Raw genomic sequence first — 1,445 nt, forward strand, 5'->3', positions numbered from 1 at the left:
TTTTTTCCCAATTTTCCCCCAACTTTCTCCTACAATTCCCAATATTTTTTCCCAAATTTCCTCACTTTCACTATAGGGTTTCCGCGGTTTTTTCCTCAGACACGACAGCACGTAGCGCTCCAGCTCTCTCAACGTCGACGGTTTCAGCGTCTCGAAATCGATTTCGATTTCCTCGGGGTTGGAATCTCTCAGCGAAGGCTCCCGGGATTGGATGATGTGAACGACTCTTCCCAATTTTTCTCCGGGTAATTTATTGATATCCAAACTCAGTTGTCTTTTTTCATCGTAACTCATGGGTTTGGATTCTTCTTCTTCCTCTGAATCCAAAAGCGACGAGGGAGGGGCGGGCAAAGGGGGTTTGGAGGATTTTTTGGAGTTTCTGCCGAAAAAAAATTGAATTTTTTAGGATTTTTTAAAAAATTCCCATTTTTCCAGAGAAATTTGCAATTTCTGTCAAAATCGGAAAAAAAATCGGCCCAAAATTCCCCATTTTCCCCCCAAATTTCTGGGGTTTTTTCCCCCAAAATTCTGGTTTTTTTCACCAAAATTTCCTGATTTTTTTCCCCTCAAAATTCCCAATTTTCCCCCCAAATTTTTTTTAAAAATTCCCATTTTTCCCAATGAAATTCTTGATTTCCGTCAAAATCGGAAAAAAAATCGCCTAAAAATTCCCAATTTTCCCCACAAATTTCTGGGTTTTTTCCCCCAAAAACTTCTGGTGTTTTTTCCCCCAAAAATTATTTTACCTCCAAAATTTTCTCATTTTTCCCCCCCCAACATTCCTAATTCTCCAATTTTCCCCCCAAATTTCTGGTTTTTTTCCTAAAAAACCTCTTTTTTCCTCCAAAATTTCCTCATTTTTCCCCCAAAACTTCCCAATTTCACCCTCAAAATTCCCAATTTTACCCCCTAAAATCCAGATTTTTCCCCCAAAATTCCCATTTTTCTCCAAAATTCCCTGACTTCTCCCCCAAAATTCCCCATTTTTTCCACCCAAAATCCTGATTTTTTCCCCTAAAATACCCAATTTTCCCAAAATTCCCCATTTTTGCCCCCCGAAATTATCAATTTTCACCCCAAAATCCCCATTTTCCCCCCAAAACTTCCCCAAAAATTCCTGTTTTTTTCCTGAAACTCCCAAACATTCTGATTTTTTTTCCCAAAATCCCAATTTTTCCCTCCAAAACCTCCCAAATTTCTTGATTTCCCCAAAATCCTCAAAAAAACCCCAAATGTTCTGACTTTTCCTCCAAAATTCCTGATTCCCTCTCCAAATCCCTTTTTTTTCCCCCCAAAACCCCCAAATTCCAGATTTTCCGCCCACAATTCCCAATTTTCCCCAGAATTCCAATTTTTCCTTAAAAATCCCCAATTTACCCCTCCAGAAATCCCAATTTTGCCCCAAAATCCCCAATTTTTCCCCCTAAAATCCCCATTTTTTCCTC

General features: G+C 39.1%; 1 protein-coding gene across 1 annotated transcript; it reads right to left on the bottom strand.

The window, feature by feature from the left end:
- Nucleotides 1–23: 23 nt before the first annotated feature.
- On the bottom strand, nucleotides 24–387 carry LOC130588565 (bromodomain-containing protein 2-like; the record flags this gene model as incomplete). Its single annotated transcript, XM_057389473.1, has 1 exon — nucleotides 24–387. A coding segment is annotated over one exon (364 nt), but the record flags the coding sequence as incomplete, so codon positions are not given.
- Between the last annotated feature and the right edge of the window lie 1,058 nt (nucleotides 388–1,445).

The sequence above is a fragment of the Malurus melanocephalus genome, unplaced genomic scaffold (assembly GCF_030028575.1).
Source record: "Malurus melanocephalus ecotype Western Australia unplaced genomic scaffold, MMel_1.1 scaffold_6613, whole genome shotgun sequence".
Classification (NCBI taxonomy): domain Eukaryota; kingdom Metazoa; phylum Chordata; class Aves; order Passeriformes; family Maluridae; genus Malurus; species Malurus melanocephalus.